The 24,765-nt window shown below is 39.5% G+C and overlaps 1 protein-coding gene across 6 annotated transcripts in view; it reads right to left on the reverse strand.

The window, feature by feature from the left end:
• ptprt (protein tyrosine phosphatase receptor type T) overlaps positions 1 to 24,765 on the reverse strand; it is a 318,570-nt gene that overhangs the window by 227,327 nt on the left and 66,478 nt on the right. For all 6 annotated transcript variants that reach the window (XM_051415102.1, XM_051415097.1, XM_051415096.1 and 3 more), the window contains exons 3-7: positions 9,298 to 9,458; positions 8,321 to 8,431; positions 5,477 to 5,558; positions 3,742 to 3,857; positions 2,138 to 2,312 (exon numbers count right to left, since the gene is read on the reverse strand). In XM_051415102.1, the coding sequence (XP_051271062.1) occupies positions 2,138 to 2,312; positions 3,742 to 3,857; positions 5,477 to 5,558; positions 8,321 to 8,431; positions 9,298 to 9,458 (645 nt within the window). The remainder of the gene's footprint in view (positions 1 to 2,137; positions 2,313 to 3,741; positions 3,858 to 5,476; positions 5,559 to 8,320; positions 8,432 to 9,297; positions 9,459 to 24,765) is intronic.

Raw genomic sequence — 24,765 nt, forward strand, 5'->3', positions numbered from 1 at the left:
CTCTAGGCTAACACATTACACACGTAGCATCAAATATGTTAAGTGATAGTGAGTCAGTTATAACACTTATAGTGTTAGTACATTAGCATACAATAATGTATCAGTTCAAACCCTTTAGCATGCACTGTTTGGCGACAGATGTGCGGTAGTTGGCACATCCGGCCTGCAAGATGCATCTCTGCCACTGTCATCTTGCGGCGGTGCTCTGGCCTGTTTAGATGCCAGACTTTTGCGCCGCTTTTGGATTTTCAAATGAAAGAAATGGCAAAAACAAAACAAAAACAGTTGACGCTAAAATAAAGTTACATTCCTGAAACTATAAGCTAAATGTTTTTATTAAAGTTATATATCAGCAATATGCTGAGAATAATATATACATCATCATTCATCTTTTTACACATTTATATTATATTATTTATATTATATCCGCCAGTGTTACTATCAACACAAGATAAAGTATTTGGGTTTAAAAACCAGCACTGGTTGAAAGTTGGTCGACAGTTCAGTGAGTAATGATGATCTTAAATTTGGATAGACCTCGCGTGGCTTCCCTGTGGCAGTATGGCAGCAGCGTTGTCGCATCACTCCAACGAACAGCCAATGTGGTATCTACCTGTGTATGTGAGAGATCGGAAGCTCATGCTTACCTTTTAGCAAACACTATGTTGACCTGTAGCGGGCTTGGTGAACTAGTATACACTTTGGGAGACACAATTTTGCATTCGACAAAACGATGTCAGGAGTAGTTTAAAAGAAACGTTTCTTTATCATCTCACAAGTAAAGTCCGTACGCTGAAGGTGGAGACACAGAGTGCAATAGAAGTAGACTGGGAGAGGTAAAGGAATGTAATTATGTTTGACAACAACAGATAGCTGCAATGCTATAATTCTATCAAAAGCCTTACAACAACATTATCCAACCTCCTCAGTACATCAAAATCCGTCTCAGCAGGACAGCACTGTATTTCCTGCTGTTCACATGAACCATGGGATGAAGAGTGGGATGGTAAATCACAGAGATTCCTTTATATTTCTGCCCCATATTGAGTGCGAGTGCAGAGCTGAGTAGATCGCATTAGAGGATTTGAATGTCCTCAGCGAGGGGATTTGTTGAGCAGCACAGATAAATACAGGAGGGACACAGGAAACAAGAGGTGAGAAGGGGTGAAAGGAAAACATTGAAGAAGGGAAAGGAAAGGACTGGCAGGGAAGAGAAGGAGTAAAGAATAGTTTTTCTATTTGTGTTTAATATAATCGTTGCTTTTGATTTTACATTTTAATTTAGATGAAGTAGTTTCCAAGTGAGATAAAATAAAATGTATTGGTGTTTACCAACATCATGTTTTCTCTGCTCGTTCCTGCACCATTAAAACTGTCGAGCACTTACTCTGTTTATTTATTTATGTGCTTATATAGTTATATCTTACACTGCCTTTTTTTTCATAACTACATTACATGATGAATTGATAACTTGTCTAACACGTTACACATATATGGGGGTGTAAGAGGAAAAAGATAGAACTCCATCATCCCACCTTTACCTGTGGGGGTGGACTCGGGGGGGGAGGGGTACCTGTATTCCTGCCAAACTACTCATCAAGAAGAAATGTTTGGAAATGTCAAACTCTGACACTTTTCAGACAAAATGAACACCTTAAGCCACTAGAGTAGTATATATTAATATTCAGAGAAATAAACAAAGTGTTGTTATCTATTTCAAACCTTGACAGAAAGGGAAGAAACACAGGATAAAATAAAGTGAAAGACCGACATAAACTGAGTGAAAAAGGGCTCATTGTGAGTTCTAGTCACTACTCTGAAGTCTGTTCAGTATTCCTTCCTCAGCATTCTCACAGCACTAATGAGCAACAGCCAAAACACACACACACACACACACACACACACACACACACACACACACACACATATACACACAACCACACAACCCAGGCTTGTTTCTCACTTTCTCTACATTAAAGAAGTTGTCCCATTTTACAGCATTCACACTGATCGGATTTGTCAAGCGCTGCTCTTCTTTCGCCCATTTAAATTCACCTCAAACACTCTGCTTTTAAGTGACTGGCAGTTTGCCTTCCACTTGTACTTCATATGGAACTGGATAAACAGCAGAATGTACCTTTAACGATGAGGTCGGCATAGTTGGACACGCCTGACCCGCCGTCTGATCGGATGACGCAGCGGTAGCGGCTGGTGCTGCGCTGGGATGTGTCTCCAACGCTGACGGTTGCCGAGAAACGCCGGTGGTTCACCACCCTGGTCACCATCAACGCCGTGTCCCTCCCGTTCCATTGCTGCGTGATGGGAAAGATGAGAAGATATTGACAAAAGCCTTGTGGCATGTTCTGACCGATGCTGACCAGGCTGTCAGAGCACATTGTAAAAGGCTCAAGATGGCTGCTTTCTCCTAACATCAAAAGAAATTTTAACTTAAAGGATTTCTGAAGAGATGCTTTGAAGTGTGAAAGGTGGTTAACTGTTGTCAGTTTTCTTTCAATTTACAGTGATTACTAGAGACACATCAACAAAGGACACAGTAATGACCCCATATTAATATCAAAGACCAGGCAGTAAACAGAAGCAATTTAAACTGAGCAGATCAGACATTAAACTGAAAAATGTACTGCTGCCACTTTCTGCTTTGCATACGATCCCCATATCTCCAGATCCAATCTCCTTTTACCACTGTAGTATTATCTGCCAATTTAGAGAAACATGCTTTGCCCAACAGACCTCCAGTCGGGAGGTCACTGCTCTCCATTGTAAATGTCATTACTGTACACAGCAGGGTTCTCAGTAGTATACACTCATGTGCAGTGAAAACATGCAAGCGTGCCAGTGCACATGAATTTAAACTAGAATGAGTAGGGAGGCACGGATACACAAAACAAATATACACACACACACACTTGTCACTGCAGAGATGGAGTCATCGGTGCGTAGCAGAACAAGGACTTTTAATCAATCCTGAAATAGAGCAGGGAAGGCTGGGGATGTTTGCCACAGAGTACTTTTTTTTATAAAATGTTATAAATATTTCATAATTGTATTTTCTGCATTGGGCTTTTAGAATTCATATTCTATATTGCACAATATTCAATAGATTAATGGATTCTGGACTCTGATTGGCTGCCAAGAGTCCATCAGAATCATACAAAAGTATAACTCACGTAAAGTTCAGGTCAAGTTATTTAGTTTAATTACTCTTCTAAATCAGTGCCTAAAGTAGAATAAGCTATCATGAATAACAGCACTGCTACTCAACATTAAACTTAATACATTCAAACTTTAGAAAATTGACTAAAAACATAGCGTTTTTCTAAAAGTAAGTGACCATGGAATAAGAGCCATAATATACACTGAGGCATCCTGATATTGAAAAAAAATAGACTTTTGGCACACACACTTTGCAGTGTTTAACTTTAGAAAAAATTATAGAAAAATATGTGTAAATATACAATAATGATCATATTTAGGATTATATTAGATTATCCTGTAGAAGTACTACTTACTGGACTACACTAGGATATACCTCGGAGCAGCATTAGGTTTAACATATCTTTCACAAAACACACAATCTGCCACTGAAAGACAGAATTGCTTATACGTTATCAGTTTTAGAATATTTGACCACTTACGGCAGTCAGACCTTTCTTTACACAACTTCTGCATGTACACCTCCTGATATCATTCATGCACATTTACCGATAAGAGTGTACTGACCTGTAGCCAGAGTTTATCATGCTGAGACCATTTCCCTCCAGCAGTACACTGAAACGTAGCATTCTGACCCACGTTCACCTCCACATTCTGCAGACGCAGGAAGTGAGGGGCTTTACCTGCAACATACACAGAAAACACACTGTAGAGATAAAAATGGTATTTTTCTTGCACCAATCGAATTGTTAACGTGACACTTTGTTGGGATGATGTAATGCTGCTGATGAATCGCTTCTGACATGAGTTTCTTTTAATTGCAGATCACCAGTTCCCCAGACCATATAGACTTGAACTTTTTTTTATTGTGTCTCTGTTTCCGATTTATAGCAAATATATTTTCTTTTTCGGGTGCTTGAGACGCATTCAAAGTTCCATAATCACATATCAAAGAGATTGTCGGGCTACTGAAAGATTCCATCTAGTTATAAAAGACATGGTAGATTCACACTGGATTATAATAGCAGATGCCACTGGTAATAAGAAACAGTGCTTGCAGGAAAACCCACAACAATAGTAATCCAGCTCAAACAGGGCTTAAAATTGTTGTCTGGACTGAGGCAGAGAAATTCGTGGGATGTAAGAGGCAGAGCAGGCAGACAATGAGACAGACTACGAGACATTGGGTGACATTGGCCTGGCATTGAAACCATCCAGCGACTGGTTAATTTCATTTCGACTGTCTGCAGACAGAGATAAGTCTAACGGAGTATGCATCGATCATTTAACAATGATAATGCGCCCTGACGCTAATGGTCAGGTTGTTGCAAATGACAATAACTTGGATATGAAGGTTGGGTTTTTTTTGTAACCTTTCTTTATTTGTGCATTCTTCTTTCTCCTCCCTCTCTTTACATTATCTCAGATTTTCTTTCTTCCATTGTAAATACCTCCACTCGCTTCCCTCTTGCTTTCCACCACTTTGACTAATCTGATTAGTGATTGGCACAGATGAGCTACGTGTTCTGTGCCAGACATTCAGAGAAAGAAGAAAAAAACAGTAGCAGAAAAAAGAACCCTGAAACAAAGACAGACGAAGAGTAGAGTGGGACATGTGGGTATATGGAAAAAAGACAAAAAGGTATATGAATAACTGGAAGAGTTAAAGGAAAAAAATGATCTAAAACAAAGTCTAAGGGAAGCATGGAAATCTAATCGTTAGCTTTCTTTAAATTCTTCAACATGAAAACAAAAACAGCTTCTGATCACAGCTGTTCTTTTTTATTTTATTTTTTATTTACTAAGCATTCTTAAATGATGTACTACAGTCTGTTATGTAGTACATTTTAGTACAATTCCCCCCTGTAGTTTGAACCGAACAGAATAAATTATCAAGTGATGGTTGGATGTAAAAGCCCAACACATGATGCCAATTAGACTAGACAGTGAGAATGCGAGAGGGTAATACTGAGTAGCCAGAGCGAGGTAAGGAGGCCACACAGTGTTGCGGTATAAGCAATCCAGAGTTTTGTGAAGCAAAGTGTTTCTGTCAGGTTTGAGTGATGAAGACCCTGGGTTTAGACCTTCTTCCTGGCTCTCTGCAATCTGTCTGCAAGCCTCACAATCTGTCCTTTACACGGCCTGTGTGTGTGTGTGTGTGTGTAAGTGTGAGATAGCTATAAAACAGATGATGCTCAGTGGGGCTACAGTTGTGCAGGGTCAACCATTATGAAACGCACACACACACACACACACACACACACACACACACACACACACACACACACACACAGTCACTTACGGCAGGGGTGAGCCAGGACTCGTATGTCGTCGATGGCGATGAAACCTGGATGGCCTTGAACTGAAACCGCCTCGAATATTACCTGAGGAGGGGAAAGAAAGAAAGGAAGGAAGAAAGAAAGAAAGAATCAGGTTGAGCCACATTTTCCTCTAAAAGCACTGAAAGAAAAAAAAAAAAAAAGAAACATTTCTTGCACAAACTGCAACATCTTGCGGCCCCTGCGAAGCTCATATGGAAACCCCAGGGGAATGTTTCACTGAAAGTCAGCAACTCTTCCTCTCTTCATGTCATCCCTTCATCCTTCTGTCTCTATCCTTATGCCAACCCCATATGCCGTTCCGCCTCCTTCTTCCTCTCGTCTTTCCTCTCCTCCTTGCCCCATCCTTCTCCCTTTTCTTCTCTCTTTCCTTTATGTCAGGCCTCCTCCTCTCTGCTCCATTTTTGATCTCTCCCCCGCTCTTTCTTTTCTCTCTATCTGCTCTTTTATCCCCTTCTTATTTTACTTGCTCTTGTGTGTCTATTTCCATTCCTCTCCCATTGCATCACTCCTTTATTTTTTTTTTCTATTTTTACATTTTCTCTCCTACACACGCTCTCAGGGTGACAGGCAGTCAGCAGGGCTGTCACAGGGCCATGCACTTCTGACCCACACATAAATACTCATACACAAACACACACTGAGGACACACACTCAACTATACCTCTGTGCTGTACTTGTCAGGATCCTCAACAGTATGAGCTGGGACTCAGTCTGAATACTAAAGACTTCTGGGAAGACTGTACTCTCTTCCTTTCCTTCAAAACATAAATCCCCCTCTCTGGCACGCATGTCAACTTTCTAGAAGTGAATGGCACTGGAATAGTTTTGTTGTTAGTGCTGTGACACATTGATTTTTTAAAAAAATGATCTGTATATATCATTTTTATCAAAAGATCTTCATGCAGATTTGACCTCACAGTGAATAAAATATAGTTTAAAAATCTGTATTTAGTGTAAAATCTGGCAATAATATACAGATCCTTCATATCTGTGATCTTTTCTTTAAGCCTGCTTTCTTATCTACTTTAAAAACCGGAGCCATGTCCCATCCTGACTCTGTTACTGCTATTTTCTAGCAATCATTTTTAACACTTGTTGATAACAATGCATTCTCAGGTGTCTCCCCAAAATACAAATGAGATGTGTGACCTTGCAGGCATAGTGGTCTCAGATTCAGGTACATGTAAGCTCATGGTCTCGGGCTCAAGTCCAGCATTGGACACACATGCTATGCTTCGGTCTTTTTGTGCTTTAATAAAGACAAACATGCAGAAGGTAATCCCTGACTTACTATCTCACTGTATTCATAGAAGAAATACTGTGTTTAATGTAAGTCTATGTGGAAAAACTAAAAATCTGTTCTTTTTTCAGTCATAGTGCAAATCCAGGACAAATCTACAACAACATACATTTCTATTAAAAACAATAGATGCTAAAACTTTAGCCTGTTCAAAGGAGAATGACAGTTTACCCTATAGTTTGTTTTGGCCCTCACAGTGGTCTGTATTTTAATATGACAATGTTTTTGTCCTTTTTGGAGAAGAAAGTGTCATTTCTCCATAGGAGGTGACTCCTCATTAGAGAGGGAAACACTCACACACATTTAATGCTCTGCGCCTACCTCAGTGTCACACATGGTGCCTTCATATACTGAGCCATGAGTCATTAGATAAAAAACAGCTGCTTTTGTGCTACCTCAGTAAAACAACACAGCAGGGTAGGTCCCTGCACCTTAAAACAGATCGATACACACACACACACACACACACACACACACACACACACACAAACAGATGGACAGCAGTACTTTTGTGTTACAATATTAAAGAAATAAACCAAGGGATAGAGACCTGTTGGTCATCTAACTACCTACCTTAAAAGATGAAACTCCGTCCATAACTCCAAACAACGGTCACACGTTAGGTTAGGCTCAACTGAGCGACTAGCATTTGTTTTTTGAAGTACTTCAGGCTCTATATCTCTTATCACGCATGTTAAAGTTTTAGCATGTAGCAATATAGTCAGTTCCTTAAACTTGCCGTATTCCTTTAAAGATGTATTATTAAGTATTTACTGCTGATTAAATTACTTACTGCTAACTGTGGAGCTATAGTAAGATATATATACTTAAGCTAAGTTTGTTATAGAATGTTTCAAGTTGAATCTTCAAATGAAGTTCAAATCTGGCAGTATTTGCAGTTGGCTAGAGTCTGGATGAAAGAATGAAAACACATTTTATTGTACCATGAGTTACTTACTGTAGTTAGATCCACCATCTGTCACCATCATCAAGTACACCACAGACTCTCTCCTCCCATGCTTTAAAGGGTCGGTTAACTCAAATTAATACAAAAGTGAGTATTTTCTCCTTTTTAATGTACCTTTCATACATCAGTTGTCAAAATGAATATGGGCACCTTTTGCACCTGACTAATCTCGAGCTGAATGTTCATGTCAGTAAATTAAAGTAAATCAAAAAGTCAAACAGCCTCAGGCAGGACATATGAAATATCAAATATTGACTTATCTGCCTGACACATGGCATTAGGGAGCGTAATTATAGATTTGAATCACATTAAAAGAGGAGTTAAATCTATTTTGCTAGATTATGAGACAATGATCAAAGAGGAGCAGGCAGAACTATTAGAAAAAAAATGTTTGCTCAATTATTTCTGTGTCGTTTTAATATAGGCTTCAGTATTATTGTTTTCCTCACGTGTCATAGTCTTGCTGTCAGTTTTTGCAGTAATGTTAATGGATGTTCATGCCAGCGAAAGATGTAAAGATGTGTGTCTGTGTGTTACCTGATAGGAGTTAGGCCAGAATGTAGAAATGGCCAGCTCAGCCTTCACCCAGCCTTCAGTAACAGTATCAGAGGCGTTCCATACCGGGTTACCCTGTGCGCCCCCGTTCACCTGCAGACAGACAGAGAAGACAGAAAACAATAAGCAGAGATTTAGAGGATAGAATGAGTAAGAGGGGATCTGGAGTAAAACTGTTCGACTTTTATGGAAAAACTAAAGTAAATGTGTGATTTTTCATATTTATTAACTGTATCAATAGTAGTGACTTTTATAAACAAGATGATGAGGGAACTTTCACTACTGCTGAAGGCTAATCAATCTTTACATTCCCTAACTTTCTGCTCACTAGTCTGTTCTTTCAGCACTCCACCCTCCACCAACAGCTCCCCTCTGACCTGCAGCTCTGTATTCTACCAATCTGTCCATCAGTGTTTTCAGTCCATTATATAAAACATTCACCTTTGGAGGTCTAGTTCTGTGTCTGCTCAACAATAACTGAATCCATCAGTGTACTCTTTTCTTGCCTAATGTTTTAATCATTTGATGATTTATTATTCTTAACATGCATTTGTGTCCAAAAACAATATATATAAAACATAATATGTTTTATATCTTCTTACTTAAAATTTTCATTACAAAAACACAACCACTCTGATAACCATACTTGCAGTATACTAGAGCTAACTTTATTAGTACTAAAAGAGAATAAACGAGGTCTGTCCTTTTACCCGCCTATCAGTCATTCTCTTTCCATCTCTCTCTCTCTCTCACACACACACACACACACACACACGCACACACAAACAAACACACACCCCTACATAAACATACAATGCCCCAGGGCTAACTTCATCCCTCCTTGGCAGAGAACAGAGGTCTGTTTGTCTGTTTACCTGTTCAGTCTATCAGCCCCTTCATCTGTCAATCCCTCCCTCCCTGTCAGTCACTCACACACACACAGCCTCACAAACACACACCTTGATATAGACGTTGAGCGTGCCGGGGCTGGCTCCGTCCCGGCTGGACAGGGAGTACAGGAAGTCAATGCAGTGTGTGTCATTCTCCTTCAGGGTGGGCATGTAAAGGTGAGCCTTCTGTCCTGACGCCCGGCCCGACGCGTTCACCACCATGAACGAACCTACAGCCACAGAAACAGGAAGCAAAGAGCCAGAAACAGTTAAAACATGATCCTAACAGTACAGGTGAACTTCGCTAACGGGTAGTGTTTTCAAGAAAGATTCATACAAAATTAAAAACAGTCTGTAAGATGAAGTGAATTCAGCATGAATCCACCCTGTTGTACGCCAGTCTCTAGTGATTGTGGTTTCTGCATTCCCAGTTAGGTTCAAAAAGACACTAAAGCCATACTCATATTGTATCAGTAGTAGTAGTTTAGCTTTAGGGGCCTGATGAATAGACCCTGGTGCTCATCGAGTTCTTTTTATCGTCAGCATACACATGCACAGTCTGCATAATCAAAGATTCTGTGCTGCATGCAAATGCATGAAGCCTTGCAGACACGAGCACATGTTGAAGGCAATTTTTTTTATATCACTTGGGACTACACAGACGCAGAAACCATATATATATATACAGTATAATAGGCTATGACGTCATTATACACAAGGCGGGGCTCACAGAAGTAGCTATAAATATTTGTAATCATTTATTCAATACTTTGTAAAGTAGCTTACAATATTCTATTTTTGAATAAAAAGGATTTTGACACTGAAACTTTTAAACAATTTTACACCAACTTCACTATTATCAAAGTGACAGTATAAAAATAATTGGGAGGGGGGCTAATGTAGCAAAATAAATGACAGCATGTGTATTCAATGTGTAGTTTTATATCAGGACAAAACAAGTGTTTGTGATGTTTTGTGTGTGAATGCATGTGCGTACGTTGTCGCACATTTATGCTTGTTTTGTTAATATCTCATTAACATAATGTAAAAATGTCACTCTTTCACACATTAATATGTTTAATCTGTTGTTTACAGAACTGGTCAGATTTGTTTCTGTTGTGTGATAGAAGAATATCAGATCAAAAAGTATGCCATGGTTTGTACTTTCTCCGGTTGAATGGATCATGTCGTTCTCATGTGGGTAAAGAAAGTGGTTTTGTGCATTTTTCAACATCAATACATATTTACACACATATTTGCAGAGCTTGCTTCCTGATTTATTAACTCAGCTCTCCACTGTGGCAGAAATCTACTGCAAATAGTTTTTTTGGACTAATTTCTAAAGAACTCATGTGCTGCAGAAATGGTCGGCCAGGTTTGTTCGCCATTCGGCTGACGCTTGATGCAGCAAAAGAGCAAAAACACCTCAAGCTCTTTAATTCACCGGAGCCGTATATCAACGTCTTAATGTATCCACGCCCTGAGGGTTCTGAACCACAACGTAAAACACATTTTCTCTGTCGACTCGCGGTTTAAGTGTGTTTTAGTCTCTGCTTTATGGCACAGGATGGAGCTTTTATGGGTCGGCCGGCTCCATTTGGCGGACTGCCATCAGCCGGACTGAGAGTTAGAAGTGACTGGGAGACTATTTGGCAAGAGAGTGGGGAGAGGAGAGATACTGAATCAAGCAGGTGTGACTCTAACAGTGTCTGTGTGAGCAAATTTGCTCTATTGCATTAGTGCGAAAATGCACTGAATTAATGCAGAATGTCCTGTATACGCTTTTTATCTCTTTTGTCTGTTTATAATTGTGTTGGGACTATGGATGTATAGTAAGCTGATGGAACTACCCACTCCTTTATGTTACACTCAACTGGCAATCAATATCAAATCTTGTGTGCTGATTCCGAAAATAAAACCATACTCATCTTTTTATACCTTTGTTATTAATATTTTCTATGATTTATAATTTAGGAACAAAACCCTTCCTAAATACTCTGCTTCATCTATTGTTCAAGAAAGACTCGGATTCTATTTAATTATAAAAGGAAAATGAGTAAGAAGTCAAGTGAAATAACATGAATTTGTAACATTTGTTCATTCACCTGCTGATGCGTATTACCAGGAACTGTATGTGATGGCATTTTGATTTTAAAGGGCAGTGCAGTGACTTTTGAAGAAGGAGTGTACAGAAGAAGCAAACTTGGAGCCACAAACACACAGACAGAGTTGGACTGCTGTGCATTGACTCAGAGTTATCTCCTGGAGCCGTACCGTAACCTTAACCTAACCCTGAAACAAACCTTAACCAAAAAAGTCTGACTAGCATTTTGTGAGAACAGGTCTCATGCCCACAGTAACAATTTCACACAGACACACAAAGATAACTCATGTCAGTACGTAAGGGTGTGTTTTGTGTGTGATTTTGTTCGGATGTGTTAAGAAACTGGACAGTCACAGGCATCATTTCAGACCTAAATATGTCATACCACAATCTTGCACACACACACACACACACACACACACACACACACACCACACACACACACACATATCCTGCCTGTTAAAATGCCCAGTTTTCCATCAGTCCAGTGGCAGTAGTCTGACAGCAGGACCTCGATTCTGTCCCCTGCCTCTGAAGCCTTTTGTACTATATACTGTGTAATCTACCCTCCCTCCCTCCTGTGTTACTTTTGAACCCTGGTAAGGATGTATATAACCTCTGTTAACAGTTATGACCTGCTCGAGTGCTTAGAGGTCAGCTAATCCACATTGTCTGTCTTATAACTTTAATTTAAGTTCCTCAGACATCATAAAATACAATTCAGCACTTTTATTGTCAAAATGGAAAGTGTGGGGGAAACCGGAGTACCCGGAGTAAACCCATGCTGGCACAGGGAAAAAGTCCACACAAGATAATCTCCTGACAGTTGATTGGTGCAACTCTGCAGACCTCCACCTGCAGCTTCTGGTCTGCTGCTTTATGGACCAAGTGCCATTAAAAAAGAAGGCAGCCAGTAAACTTGCAGCAAAAGCCATGACCTGGAGCGCATCCTTCCACCAACTGCGGGAGGCAGCTTTCTTTGCAAGCTGAGCAGACTAGTCTTTGATGTGTGCCTGCAAAGACTGGACGATTGCTGAGTCCAAAACTGGATTCTGTAATATAATTACAGTCTCCAGCATACTCCAGGACTTCTTCTGAAGGTCTTTTAGCACAGCCTTGCACTCAATAATTTCACATTTTTTAGTAATAACTTCACTTTAATTACAATTAATTGTTCTGACTTGGGAACAACCTTTTTGACTTTTCTGGTGCACTCCTACCCCTCCGACCCCCCCCAGACAGGGGCATAACACACAAACACACACACACAAACACACACAGTATATACTGTATGAGTATACACATATAGGTGGCTAAAATTTCATCTATCACTTCTACCTTTGCCATATGGAACTAATCCACAGCAGCAATGTGAGTGTGTGTGTGCATGAGAGGGTGTGTTTGTGTGCACGTGTATATACCTTTATATGTGTGTCTGTGTGTATTGATATTGTTGAAGTTATATTACTGTGGGGCTGTCGGACAGAGGAAGTGTGTCTTATTACTGAAGGAAAATGATGCTTTATGTGTGTGTTTTGTGTGTGTGTGTGTGTGTCTGTATACAGGTGTGTGGGTTAAAGTAATCTTGCCTGGGTCTCTAACCAGGTCTTTCCACAGTGAACTGGCCTGATTACATTTCTTATTCATACCTACGTGCACACACATGCACACCCCCGCGCACACACCACTGCCTCCCCACTTCTATAAATTCATAAAGCTTTATATTTCTGTCCTTGCTGCTCTGTAAAGCATTTTGTAAAGGGATTTGTTTCTTTTAAAATTCTCTTTTTAAATAAAGTTGACTTAAGTCCACACAACACCCAGACGATAAGTGTGATGTTTGTTACCCAGAGACTATTCTCACCATGACAACTGTCTCTGTGGGGGAAGCAGAGGTGTTACAAACACAAAAAAATAACATGCATGCACATACATTGCAATCCATATACACTAATGACAAATAAATGTTGCAGTTGCACTTGATGCAATCACACACACACACACACACACACACACACACACACACACACACACACACAGAGAAAGACGACTATCACAAAGCGCCGTTTCCATATGATGAAATATCACTCACACATCGACACACAGACTTTCCTTCAGTCACACACAGTCTCACATTAAACAACAAGCATAGACGCACACAGACACACAATAACAAACACACACAACGCTCATTTCACACGTTGTTTCCCAGCTGTGAGGTCAGAGAGGTGCAATCTGTTAACGTGAGAAAAACTGATGAATCTGTCTTCCCTGTCAACACACTCTCACTCTCTCTCTCACACACACTTACACAGACACACACACAAACCCATCAGAATAACTGGGTCAACTACGTTCCAGCACATACTGCCACACAAGACCAGCTGTTTTCACAAATACAATTGAGAATTTAAAATTTTCCTTTTCTATATCAAAAGGCAGCAGAAGCCTCAGCTGTGTCTTTCAGCCACTGAAGTGCCTTTGAGCAAAGTATTCAACCCCCAGCTGCTGTGGTGGATCTGCACTGTAGTGTTGATCTGTTGAGAACAGTTTTCAGTCAGTGTGCACTGCACGAATAAAGGTTTGAAATCTCTCACAGTGTAACAGTGTGATTTCACCGGGAAGGTTCACACTTACATACTTGTCACTAGTAAAGTGAAGTGTTAAAATAGTATTTTCATACAAAAACATCAATCTTTCGTAATTTGACCTGAGAGCTGTAAGATTATATGCACACACACACACACACACACACACACACACACACACACAATAACACAATACATTAACACAGTAAGTGTAGACAAATGTGATAAATGTGGCTGATGTTTGTCTTCTGACTTTGACTGTAACAACACAAGTATTTCAGTATAAACTGAGTTAAGATTTTTTGTCAAACAATACAACTCATGGCCAAGCTAGACAGTTTGGTTACAAAAAACTACTTGGTTAGGTTTAGGAAAAAAGATAAGTAAGTTACGTTATAAAACTGACCTAACTTAAGTAAATTAATGAAATGTATCTAAAAAGATTCAATGAGTGTAATTAAAGCTGCAAGCAGCAATGAACGGGCCCCTCGCAGTACGTGCATGTCGGGGCATGTTACATTATGTGCCAGCATATCATATGTAGACCACACCGTGAAAGTTTCACTTAAATCAGGTGATTCATTCTGAAAATGGCAAAAAAAAAAACTCCTGTTGAGTTTGTGGAATGGCTCCAAAAGGCTTTTGGTTTTTTTTTACGTCTGGACGTGATACATGTGCATACTAATTTTCATCCCAGTGAAACAGGACTGTGTATTTATGCCTTATTTACACTAAAAATTGTTTTCTTCTGTGCCTGTTTGTCTTTTTTGGGAAAAGTCTTATACAGAAACTATAACAGTTTACATCCAAAGTTTAAGCTCAAATTTGTATTATCTCTGAAGGTTGAGGCACATGTGACCTTTAAAGACCTTTTTAAACTGAAGTATTTCAAAATGCATAAAGTGCATATATATAATTCAAAGCTTGTGATATATTCTGTGGGAAAGGACAAATGATTAAGATTGCAGGAAAAAAAAGCTGTTGGAGCTGTCAAGGCCTTAAGAGTGTGTGGTATAAATGTTCAGCAAAATACACCCTGTTCGCACTCTTACTGAGCTATTGTGTGTGTGTGTGTGTGTGTGTGTGTGTGTGTGTGTGTGTGTGACAGTGTGCGAGAGAGAGAGAGAGAGAGAGAGAGAGAGAGAGAGCAAATTATAGCACAATGTAAAGAAAGCTATCTGGACCACTGGGAAGAAACAACTAAAAGCCAAAGTAGATTGAAATGTTATCTTGCCCTTAAAAGAGATTATGAATTAGCAGAATATCTCTCTACTGTCAGAGATAGAAAGCAGAGACAGATCCTAACCAAGTACAGGCTCAGTGACCACAAACTGCCAATCCAAACAGGAAGAGACAGAAAATCATGGCAACCAAAAGAAAACAGAAAATGTGGTCACTGTTGGACAGGTGAGGTTGAGACAGAGATGCACTTTCTCCTACAATGTACAAAATTAAATAATACTAGAAAAATGTATTTGAACAAGTTCAGCTCTTGGAAATCTGGTATCAAAGAGCTGAACTTGTTCAAATACATTTTAACAACATTTTAACAACCTCTCCAAATTAAAAATACTCCTCGGAGAAGGAGAGCGGGCACACCTTGCTGCCCAGTATAAATTAACATGACACAACCTGAGGGACAGTGAGTGACTGAGGCACACGCACACGCACACACACACGCACACACACACACACACACACACACACACACACACACACATATAACTAATTTAATGTTCATAATATATATATCTTTGATTTATTGTATTGTATTTGAATACTTTGCTTTGGCAATATTGTTTTTTTTAAAAAACTTTCATGCCAATAAAGCCAATTTTGAATTTGAATTTGAATTTGAGAGAGAGATAGAGAGAGGAGAGGGGGGGAGAGAGAGAGAGAGAGAGAGAGAGAGAGAGAGAGAGAGAGAGAGAGTATTGTGTCATTGTATAAGTAGTATTTATACGTGCTTTGGCAACAAGTTTGATTTAAAAAGTCAATAAATAAATGTGCCAATAAAGCCAATTAAATTGAAATTGAAAATTAAGAGAGAGTGAGAGAAGAGAGAGAGAGAGAGAGAGAGAGAGAGAGAAGGAAATATGAAAATCTGGTTACCAGTGGGGTTTTCTCAAATCAATACAAAGGGGGGGGTCACATAGATCATAGTAATACAGGCTGGTCGGTTAACACACACTACACACACACACAAAATACACACCGTACTCAAGGTCAGCCTCAAACATGTCTTGTAAGTATACTGACAATTTCATTAAGTCTTTTATTCAGCACAGTTTAGGTTGATATGTAGGTTAAAGTCCTAATTTCAAAATAATTGTGGTACTTTGGTGAGATGACAATGAATAAATGAGGTGTCTCTTTGTTGCACCTGTGGTTTTGTCACTGCTGAAGTAACTCAAAAGTAGAACCGCATTTCCCAAAAGCCCATTTAATTGATACAGGGAAAAACATAATTGCTTTGGTCAAATATGACCAAGTCTTTGCTCTATATGAAGGAGATAAACATTTTATGTAAGAAGTCATTCTCCATCAGCCTTTCACTGTTCATTCCATCCGCTTTCAGCTGTAACTCCAAAAGCTTTATCTCCATTTGGTCCGAAAGAATGTCTTCTTTCTAGTCTGTCTTTTCAAGGAAAACAGCATATTTTAGAATACAGCAAGGCTGAGCTACTGGCTCACAATGTAGATTGAACATATAGATTGAAGAGCAGAAAGAAGCTGAAGGCCTTCTTTTGGGTTTCAGTATATATAAGAATGTCTTAAAAACAAAAATAAAGATTTATTGAAGTTGGGTTGCTTAATGTAGCACTGGAACACCAGAACTAGTGGGTCATATTTGAATGCACATTTTACTTGATACTACATAAAGTAAAGTATGACGTATAAAAAGTGATTGTAAAGAATCAGAACGATTTATGATGGTTTAGGATATATAGTTCCTGCGCACAATAAAGGAAAACAAACCTTCAGTGTGAACCAAAGCTGCACTCCTGATGCGTGAGAGTAGGTGTCTTTCTGTGTTAATGCGTTGCTGTCTGTGTTTCTATTTTGTGTGTGCGCGTGGGAGGGCAGGGGAGTTACTGAGTCCCTTTACAGGAGCAGAATGCTGGTTATGAAAAGCGTGGGTCGCTGGTTAAAGACGAGGAGGTATCACACACACACACACACATCATCCTACTTAAGATCGTTTGGGGATGTGCTAGCTGTCATTTCTATTCCATTAGTAGCAGCAGTTTGCTTTGTGTGTTCCAGAAAGATAGTGTATTTCTCTCTGTCTTACTTTCTCTAACCAGTTTATCAAAGAGACGAAGGAAGGGGGGAAGGTGGGGGAGAGAGGTTGAGGCAGAATGAGACATCTACTAATATGTTCTTATTTTTCAAGATAGTTGCTGATATTATAAATATTGTTTCACTCTATTACATTTTTACTGCCCATAAGTAATTTTAAATTGAATGTTGTTTGAGAAAGAGGAGTAAGACAAGCAGAGAATAATGGAAGGCAGGAAAGAGTAAGGAAGGGAGGAAGGACGGGTGACAGCAAGGGTGGAAAGGAAGTAGGGAATGAGAGGGAGACAGGAAAGGAGGGAAGGGAGGTGGAAAGAAACCAACCAGGAGCATCAGCTGTGGTGCAGACGTGACTCGAGCTGGATGACAAAATGCACTGTTGTTGGGTAAAATGACTCATCTTCATCATCGCCATCATCATCATCATGAAAGTCATGGCAAAGGGAATCACTGGAGTCAGAAACATCACATTGGTCCGCGGCCCATTTCACACATTTAGTACACCGAATTCCCCCTTAGGTCTCTCTCTCTCTCTCTCTCTCTCTCTCTCTCTCTCTCTCTCTCTCTCTCTCACACACACACACACACACACACACATACACATACAAATATGCAAGTGCTGGAACCCATATGTTCAGTGTCCTGAATGGGTAATGGCCCTGCATTATCATCATCATCAGCATCATCACACACAAACAAAAGCATATGTGGCAATCACATATAACCAAAGCTGGAGGATATACCATTATATACAGGTGCATGAGCACACACACACACACACACACGCCAACTAGGGTAGACTGTAATCGTCACGCCCTGATTGTTACTGCTCGTTTGGTTTTCTGCCAACACTCATTCATTTACCATCTCTATCTTTCATTTATATATCTATCCCATCAAGCCATCCATCCGTATATGTCGGTCTGCCTTTTATGTATTTTTATATCTGCCATTAAAAAGTATTAAAAGACAGGTTTCATTTTTTACTTGTCCCTTCATTGTATGTGCACAAACATGTAGAAACCAGCCTAATGGTACAACCTGGTTCACTGAACGCAGCTGGAGTTCAGATCCAGAACACTTCACTTTCTGCCGTCCCTTTTGTTCCACTGCCATTCTATGTTCAGCACTTTCCTGACATCTGATTTGTTCTATACTAACATTGTAAAATGCCTTTATATGTGATGTCGACAGCAAAGAAGGATGATAACACAGGGATGATAGCGACCTTAAGAACCACATACGCACGTTGCCTCCATCCCACTCTCTCAAAACTTTTAATTGCTCTCTCGTCTCCTGACCCTTCCTTCGCTCAGTGTATCTCTGTTTATACCTACCCATCTATCTATCTATCTATCTATCTATCTATCTATCTATCTATCTATCTATCTATCTATCTATCTATCTATCTATCTATCTATCTATCTATCTATCTCTAAAATCATACACCCTATAATGTTTATAAGGCTTTGAGAGCTAACTCTCCACATATATATTTGTACATATATTGCAAAATTCTTATACATGATCAAGGGTGTTAAGGTACTGTACTATATATAATGTATATGGTTTTAGAATTACATTTATTCAATTTTAAATATAAATTTTTGCCTGCATTTTCTCATGTTATCTTGTGTTATTTCATACTATCACACTGCCCCTATTGCTCTCTCTCCCACTCTCTCTCTCTTAGCCTTGCAGTAATCTGATAAGTAACAAATCAATTATTGAAGTGCCATCATCGGGGCAATGGGCAAAAGTGCAAACAACTCATTCATGTGTCTGAATGTGAGTATGTGCTGTGTGTTCCCGCCCTGTTTCATCCTCTATACCTTCCATCCTCCTTTCTTTTCCCTCCGTCCCTGTCTGTCCCTTTTTTAAAATCCATTTATAATCCCTCCATTCTTCCTCCCCGCTGTCCCCTCTCCTTCCTGTCTTTCTGTCTCTCTGTATCATCAGTGGCCTGTAAACACAGACACCTCACCATTAGAGTGAAATTTACTTTCAATAAGAGTCGAAAGAAAAAGCTTTTAAAGCATCAAAATCTAATTCATTTACCCCTATTACAGCAAATGGAGCAGGTGGTGTCTGAACGTGGCTATGTGTGTGTTTGTGTGCGTGCGCCTGGGGAATTTTGTCACTCTTCACAAAGCTCGTAAATAGCTTCCATAATGCTTTTACATTGGTTTACATTGCGGTTGGCTGGCTCCCTTCATTTGTACAAAACACAAAGCCAAATTTGACACTTTGCCAATACCTAGTGGCAAAGGGGGAATTTAGGAGGCAAATAAAAGAAAGAAATCACAATGACGAAGCAAATGTTGGCAACTTTGTCTGAAAAAGAGAAGGGGATTATCAAAGCATCAACACTGAGAGGGTGAAGGTTCAATTCCCTCCAGGGCAGCCCATCTTAGGATGCTTTTTTTCTTAAAGGTTTGCATGAAGCAACCATAAACACAGGTAGGATTATGTATGCAGAAATATAGAATGTGTATGTTATTTCTATTAAAGGACATGAAATATTATCAGCACTTTGAAGAAGAAAAAATAACTTTTGATCAAATAGGCTCTGTAACAAACTTTTTTACAAAACAATGCTGTTTTGAGGTTAAGACATGAAAGCAGTTTGTGCAACAAAGCAGAAAGACGCGCAGACTAAATCGCTCTTTAATAGATCAATTACATCCCCAGATTTTCTGTTGAAACACGACGTAGATGCAAGATGTTCACAGAGTACGACGTGCTCAAATGGCTCCCTGGGGTCTCTGCTCAAAGAGTGTGGGTTTTTGGTTGTGTAGCTCTTAAATCTCTCTTTCATTCTCCTTATCGGGTGTTTTGTGGCTGTCGTGTTTTTGGATTAAGACGTCCTCTGAGCTCCGAGCGAGGATCTCTTGCAGCTCTTTCAGCATCTAAGAGCTCGGTTTACATTTGTAATATTATGATTTGGTATTTGAAATCCAGCGATAGAGATGTGATTTGATGGCGTAGTGAGACAGTGTGTGTCCACATGTGGCCTGAAAACGTCTATCACATGTCTCCTGAGGCTGTTTTTTTTTTTACTTCATCTTACTGTTCTATCAACTTTTTTTTATCTTCTTCTCTGTGTCTTTAGAAGGCGTATTATTTCACTGTGACTGGTGATGACCAGAACTCATACAATGGAAGAGAATTTTCAGGTTCTGTAATATGATTTATTCATGACCATTGTATATTATTAACCAGTGAATTGAGAATTTCAGGTCCAGTCTCCACTTGGATTCTACAATCACAAAACACAGGATTACATGCAGGAAAAAAAACAAAAGATATTGTTCTTAGTGTGAACTGCATGTCTTTGTGTGGGAACAGCAGCAAAACTGTTCAAACAGAAGAAAAGGCTTATGTTATTCATCAAGAGCCCTTCATTTTCCCACGAAATATGTGAAGTGTATAGAGTAAATTATGTATATTATGTCTACTTTTATGTGTGAAAGATGTAAATGTATTCATAAAGTACTCATAATGGCCTTGTATTGTGTTATAAGGGCTTATGAGCAGCACTGCAAGTGTTGCTTGAATTTCTCAACACCCTGCAAACATTCTCCTTAAAATCCCTTGACTAGTTTTACTGTCTCCTATTAAGTCAAATGTATCTGTATGGCCCAATCTCACCAACAATGTGGGCTTTACAGGCTCACAACTTTAGTTGTTTCCAACCCAGCCAGCACTCTCTGAGAAGACAAAGAAACCTCCTCAAAAGGTGCAGTATGTGGGGTAGAAGCAGCTTTATGATGGAGCGGAGCTGCTCAGATGAAACTAAAAAGCTCCCTGACGTGAACATGAAGCTGGATGTTGCTAAAAACAAGAGTCTGAGCTAAACTGAAATGCAAATGTTAATTAGGCTCACAGTTGGGTATAATGTCGCTGAGAAGGGGATATGTTGTAACCACAGAGGTTCATTATGAATGAGTTAAAGGACCCTGAAGTGAAACTATCTGGATCAGATACAGGAACACGTTGCTGGCTCACTGACTGCTGTCTGAAGCACCTCCGCACTTTTACAGACTCATCAGCATATTGATGCAGATAGATCAGTCCTTTTCCTCTGTGTCAGTTGAAGTGTGTCTATGTGTGTACCTGACTCTGTTAATTGACAGACTGACTAGTTAATAATCAGCAACACTTTACTTCTCAATTAAGGACCTGTCAATCACACACAAAGTGTACCAGCAAAATGCATTCTGACACAACTGTAAATGACAAAATAGGTCTTTATTTGCCTCCAAAATGACTAATGTGAGTATGATCTGATGGGGACTATGCATACCTACACACCTATCTGTATTCAGACTGTGGAGGCTGTTCATCGGGTTTTTCTGCTGTTAAATAAGAAAGGAATGGATGAGGTGTCTCTCTCACACACACAACGAGCCTGCGGGCCATCGTGAAGCTGCTATAATCCTTTCCTAATAAGGTGGTAAAGACAGGGGGATTGGCATTATTGATCAGGCCTGTAGGGAAAACCTCTCTGTTTCCTCATAGATAGGTAATCAATAGTGAGCCTATAAGTCACACACACACAACTATAGGCATGCAAACCCATACAGTAAATCCCGGTGCTAGATTTGACCCATGGGCACTCTAAATCCCAAAAGCCCTTGCTGTGTGGGTCACGGGTGGGTTGACCTATAGGAGATCGAAGACAGAGCATGTGACTGCTGACACTAGAGACAATGGATGGGAGGTCGTCTTCTGTTTTGTTCTGCCCCCGGGTGTCTCATCCGTCAATGTGTGTGTGTGTGTGTGTGTGTGTTTGTGTGTGTCTCTAAGGAAACGACGTGTAGCTGGAAGAGTTTGTGCAGGCCAGAGGTGTCACTATGTATTAAGAAAGAAAGGGTTAAAGGGAGAAAAGAAAAGAAAAGAAAAGAAAGAGAAGAGAGTGATGAATGGAGAAAAGAAAAAGAAGAGACCACTTAAACTATTAAAATACTGAACAATTGAAAAAGCAGATAAAGGATAAAATTTATAAAAATGAAAGCTATCAAAGGAATGAAGAAGAAAGTGAACAATAAAAGAGGTGAAATAAAAGGGAACCATCTATTCTCTTTAAGCTGCTGATGTTTTTGTGTCTTCCCCATCTGGAGCCTGCCCATCAGTTGTGTACAGTACAGTAAAAACACACACACACACACACACACACATCCATCGCCTTGTTGTAAAACCTTTTTGTTGTACAATACACAGTTAACAGTTAATATTCTTATTGGGGCTTTTATCTGGACACAGCGTGTTTGGTGGCCAAAGTGTCAACCAAAGCTGTTGTTCTTAACATTATAGAGTCACGACCCCTCAGAATAATCAGGTTGGTGTTTGCTTAACATCAACCCTGTTTGGTGGTCCTGACCCCCAGGTAGAGAACCACTAAACCAAAGTACATACGCCAATCAGCCATAACCTTATAAGCACTGACAGGTGACGTGAATAACACTGACCTGTCAGTGGGTGGGATATATTAGGCAGCAAGTGAACACAAAGTTGATCGGTAAGAAGCAGGAAAAATGGACAGTGTGAGGATTTGAGCGACTTTGACAAGGGCCACATTGTGATAGCTAGACGACTGCATCAAGCAATACATAGTAACAGTACTCCAAGTAGCCAACTGTAAAAAAAAATCTTGAACTTCTTTGATTATTTGAGGAGATTGTGTGGCTCAGGTTCAACACCTGAAGTTGCTCATCTCTACATATATTGGTATTTTGTCATCAAAAATGGCCTGACCTCTTCCAGGTCTCCATCTTGGAGAGAAGGCTGTTTCAGTGTACTCCTGAATCCACATTCTTCACATACATTTTATAATCTCTGTATCCAATATCAGATATTGTGTCATCAAAATTGGTATATATTGTGATTTTTTGTATTATTACTCTTCCTCACCTGGATTGAAGGTCTAAGGACAGAGGGTGTTGAATGTTGTACAGATTTTAAAGCCCCTTGAGGCAAACTGTACAATCTTTCTTGAACATTTTTCAACTATTTTAAGTTTGTTCACAACTGTTTTTTTAAAAATCATTTCTATCTGTTTAGTATTTTTTTCTCGTAACCAGATATTTTCTTAAAAAAGATAAGACTGACTATTTTCTTATCACTGGTGGCCTTCACCCAAAGACACATGGGAATTAGGTTTTAGCTATATCTGGTGCAATAATGTGCATTGTCCCCATTAAATAAAAAATAAAAATACATTTATAGCATTTCGACTCTTGGAGATTGAAAGCTTTTTCTTTTTTTTATGAGTCAGGCGGTGCAAGAAACACAAACAGTCGATCAATATTACAGTTTTTATACAAACCAAGGTTAGTCAAACTATTTGTAAGAGAAAAATTGAGGTGAACAGTAGATTTACTTTCCAATCTGTCAATTGAACGTCTATCACATTTTGCAGAGGATATGATCTTATCTCCTTTATAACCAGATTGTAGTATTGTGCATGTTTCTTGCTTGTTCTGACTTGACATGTTCCCATATGTCAGCATTTAATGTAATAATGAACAAAACAAAAATGATAACAAGCTCCACGCTGTAATAAGAAAAAATATAATTTATCTTTGGTGTGAACTGACTAAGAAATCTGTATAAAGCAAACATCAAAGCTGAGGTGTAAAGGCCCTGACATGCCAACTAATGGCATCAAAAGCCAACTGTCACATTGCGTCTGTCTTCTCCAAAAATGACACTATAACTATCTGTATTTGTCAATCAAAAAACAACACTGGGAGCCCTAGGACAAGGACAGCGGATATAAACACAGGCAGCCTTATGAGGTAGGTTTGCCCACTCTTGCTCAGACTATTTCATGAAGCAGCTGCTTCTAACGGAGAAAAAGATTGATAAAAAGTTGCAAATGATCAGATGAGATAAAGGTGAAATATGAGACTGTCCTTGCGTGTGTGCCCTGTTGACAAAGTTGTTACTGCGTTGCTCACTTCTATTTCTCTTCTTCTGCACTGATTCGCTTAAACCAATCGGAATCGAATCAAATTATTTCTCTCACCAATGGCCTTTGCTGCCGATTCAACATGCTCAGTCGGCCAGAAAGGCCACAGACAAGGGCTGACGAGTGGAAATGGTGCGGAACACATTGCAAAAACTATGCCTACAGACGCTCACCAATTGCCCCAAATTAGCCCGGTGTATCATGGCCATAGGAAATAGTGTTGATTCAAGAATAGGCAAAAACACAGACATAAAGACTTCAATGGTAGGTCATATTGTGCTCCAACTGGGACTGAGTCAGAACACCAAATCAGAACAATAAATCCTGAATCAGCACCAAAGTAGTTTTCATGCATCGCCCAGTCAAAACTCAATTTGGCCTTTTCATAAAAGTTTCATAAAACAGCTGAAGTTCAGTGGTATTTCCCTTTAATGAAGACGACCCCACAGGGCTGATGCATTGCTCAGTGTAGCATGTGTTTATCCGAGTTGTGTATGTGACAAGTTTAATTATGTGATCTTTCCCCAAGTCCCTGGAGTCCAGAGATAATTACCAGTGGATAATGGTGGGTG

The sequence above is a fragment of the Dicentrarchus labrax genome, unplaced genomic scaffold (genome assembly GCF_905237075.1).
Source record: "Dicentrarchus labrax unplaced genomic scaffold, dlabrax2021, whole genome shotgun sequence".
Classification (NCBI taxonomy): domain Eukaryota; kingdom Metazoa; phylum Chordata; class Actinopteri; family Moronidae; genus Dicentrarchus; species Dicentrarchus labrax.